The sequence below is a fragment of the Hemibagrus wyckioides genome, linkage group LG11 (genome assembly GCF_019097595.1).
Source record: "Hemibagrus wyckioides isolate EC202008001 linkage group LG11, SWU_Hwy_1.0, whole genome shotgun sequence".
Taxonomy (NCBI): Eukaryota; Metazoa; Chordata; class Actinopteri; order Siluriformes; family Bagridae; genus Hemibagrus; species Hemibagrus wyckioides.
Genome location: NC_080720.1, coordinates 30172395 through 30175851, shown reverse-complemented (window position 1 = coordinate 30175851; position 3457 = coordinate 30172395). Strand labels below are relative to the sequence as shown.

The window sequence follows — 3457 nt, the reverse complement described above, 5'->3', positions numbered from 1 at the left end:
TTGAGCTGTAGTCCATGGGAGGTGATGAGTCTCATAAACCTCCAGTGTGAGAGGCTGTTGCACTCTGATGGAACACACGAAGCGGAAGAAGACTCCCAAACGCACAAAACTAAAATGGACACTGAGTCTGAAGATGGAGATGTTGTACAAGAATTTCCTTCAGCTGTTTCCACTTCTCCTGAGTCCTCAGGAACTGATACAATGGAACATGTCATGGAGTCTGATGTTTCCTGTTCTGTTCCACATATTGATCCAACTGATCACTTGTCCATTCGGAGCACCGGTGAAAATGGTGAAGGTGCAGCAGTCGAAGCTGTAGAAGATCTTGCAGAGCTCATTTCCAAGACCACAGAGGACAGTTTACTTTCCAGCAGGGTAATGAGTGACAAAAGGACTGACCACTGCTCCCTGGTTGAAACATCAGTGTTGCCCCTTGACTTGACAAAAAAAGTGGGAATTTGTGAACACCCCATAGGGAACAGTCAGGGTGTGAATAAAATGGGGAATGTTTCATCCATATGTGATGCTGCACAAAGTCCTGAAATAAGCTCTGTTGACTTTACATCATCTCTGGTTGCTGAAAAATATCAAGGTCCATGCTTTTCTTTCAACGAAGGTGAAAATGCAGAGTGTGAATGTGCTCTCATGTCAGAAACACCACCACCAAGAACAGACTTGAACAATAACCTGGAGGATGAGCCACTCCAGGAGGCTGAAAAGACTTGTACTGTGGTCTCTACCCAGGCCAGGTGGGGTAACCAAAGGAGGACACCTAGGAAGCAGGCTCACCCTGCACGCAGCCCTGATCTAAACGATCCAGAGCTTCAGGGAGTCACGTTCAGCATGCGCACACAGCTGGATCACAGCACGGACCAGTGCCGCCTCCTCATCACCTCTAACTATAGGCAAACACTATGTCCTCTACACGGCACAAAACATGGGCTTTTTAAATGTGACCCCATAACACACTACAAATTCACTATACATAAATTCTACCTTTTTAAAAGATCATAATTGGGTAAAATCATGCAGTCAAGTAGCCCTAATTTAAGTAATCATATTCATGTGACAGTACTTTCATAATCCTTTGCTGCCATCATGCAGATTTTCGTTACACACTGTGTGTTTTTGAACGTTGTCTCAATGTCCTTGGTCTTTCCTTTAGTAAGCTGTGCAGACGTGGCAGGAGAAGCAGAAGCTGTAGGTCCAGATCACTGCAGAGTTCCCAAAGAACCAGCAGCTCAGAAGAGGAGAGTGACTCCTCCAGCATGTGCAGTAAGTTGTTCTTATTCTGTATCAGTACTGTATTCCAACAGCAGATGGTGCTCTGGTCTCACAGAAGAACATGGACGGGACTGAGTCTGAGTGTATGCTCTGTTATGCTGTTTAAGCTTATTAGTACAATGACCCAAAAGTTCTAAACATTGTTCCTCTTTGACTTTTCGGCTACATTCACCAAACATGGACCTTTTTAGCTTCTTGGAATTTTACTGTTGCAGAAACTTTAAAATGGCCAAAATACCCACTGGTTTCCATTAAAAAAAAAATTGGACTATTATATCTTCTAAACCTTTTCTAACTTGCATTGACCAAACTCACCAGAACCCTTCAGGTTGATCTAACATTTCTAGCTCTTTTTATTGCAATTGGGTTTTCCCCATAATGGATAACTGTGTGTGTGTAATGCCTGAAGCCCCTAGTCTGTCCCTCACACTCTGTGTAGCTGTAACACTCACTTCATCTATCTTACAATCAATGCCACACACACACACTCCGTCCATCCATCTCACTATCAATGAATGTCTCTATCAGTGAATACATCAATACTTGTTCAATAGGCCATAGACTAAGAATACCATCAGTATCCTCATCAACATATGCTTTATTCAATTTATACCATCCAGATAATCATCAGTTTATGATAAGCACATGTGCAGAACCACACACTGGCGGTAGTAATTAAATAAATGAAATATTTATTCACGTGTGATTCTTGCTGTTTAGAGAAGATCTGTGCATCTTGTTGCACAAGGAAGACTCCTTTATGGCGGGACGCGGAAGATGGTACCCCACTCTGCAATGCCTGTGGAATCAGGTGAGAACGCTAACTGTAGATGGGCTCTTAAGTAAGAGTGCAGAAAAGCAATGTAAGAGGTGTTGCTGGACACGCTCACTGTGTAAAAGATTAGGTTGCTTGCGTCCTGCTTGAATTCAGCCAAAAATAAGAGCTTAAAGCCTGTTTTTCTGAACTGCTTTTCACTTTCATTTAAGTTGAACTATTTATATTCTGGCCGAATAAAGAAAAACAAGAATAATCTGCACAGAATCCTGGTTTGAATGTTGCAGGTATAAGAAGTACCGTGTGCGCTGTCTACAGTGTTGGAACATTCCCCGGAAGGAGGCCAGCTCCAACTCCAAGTGTTTGAAGTGTGGAGATCTCCTCCAACTCTCCTCGCAAAGCAAACGAGCTGGATGTTAGGACGGACCCGAGTTTCTAGAATCCCGTTTCCGTGTTTTCTAGAATGTTCTGCTCCTAGGTGGCCGGTTTTCACTTTGACCTTCCTTTGGTTGTTCCGAATATTTCCATAAAGCAAACGTGTGTGTGTGTGTGTGTGTGTGTGTGTGTGTGTGTGTGTGTGTGTGTGTGTGTGTGTGTGTGTGTGTGTGTGTGTGTGTGTGTGTGTGTGTGTGTGTGAGTGTGTGTGTGTGTGTGTGTGTGTGTGTGTGTGTGTGTGTGTGTGTGTGTGTGTGTGTGTGTGTGTGTGTGTGTGTGTGTGTGTGTGTGTGTGTGTGTGTGTGTGTGTGTGTGTGTGTGTGTGTGTGTGTGTGTGTGTGTGTGTGAAAGAGCATTTCTCTATTCTGGTAATGTCTGTGCGTGTTTGTAAAAGATCTAGCTGGAAAAGTTCTTAATATTTGTAAAGACTTCCCTATATATATATATGTCACTTGTTTTTGTTAGTTTAAACTTATTCTTGATTTGATTAATTGAACATTCTCATTCAATATCTTACTGATAATTTAAGCACCTTTTATAATTTATGATCCTCCAAGTCTACACACATACATTCTGAGAATGTGATGCTTGTAGAAGTGGTGACATTTTGCACTTTGTCTTGGCTGTTTGCTGTGTAATGTGTCGCCTGTTCAGGCCTTAAACGCATGTATGTTACTATAGTCTTAACAAAACCCCTGTTTATTTTGTTCTCGCTTTTCTTGTCTGTGCCACCCGTTTACATAAGCTGTTATTCTGTAAACTTGGTTGGATTTGGTTGAAAATTAAATTGTGACCTAGAGTTTGCCATCTAATTTTGTGCTATAGGTACAGTGGGTGTAGTACCATGTAATGGGCTAAAATAAGAAATGTTATTCCAAAATGGTCTGCACATCACAGACAGAAATATTGTTGTTATTAGTACACTTTTGTATATTATATACAAATCTTTAAGTGAGGTAGCTT

At 41.8% G+C, this 3457-nt stretch overlaps 1 protein-coding gene across 1 annotated transcript in view; it reads left to right on the top strand.

The window, feature by feature from the left end:
• zglp1 (zinc finger GATA like protein 1) overlaps nt 1-2844 on the top strand; it is a 3144-nt gene extending 300 nt beyond the window's left edge. Inside the window, exons 1-4 of the mRNA XM_058403892.1 lie at nt 1-905; nt 1166-1275; nt 2005-2095; nt 2347-2844. The exon at nt 1-905 is cut by the window's left edge and continues 300 nt beyond it. Coding sequence (XP_058259875.1) covers nt 1-905; nt 1166-1275; nt 2005-2095; nt 2347-2479 — 1239 coding nt within the window. The 3' untranslated portion in view covers nt 2480-2844. The remainder of the gene's footprint in view (nt 906-1165; nt 1276-2004; nt 2096-2346) is intronic.
• Nucleotides 2845-3457: the final 613 nt, after the last annotated feature.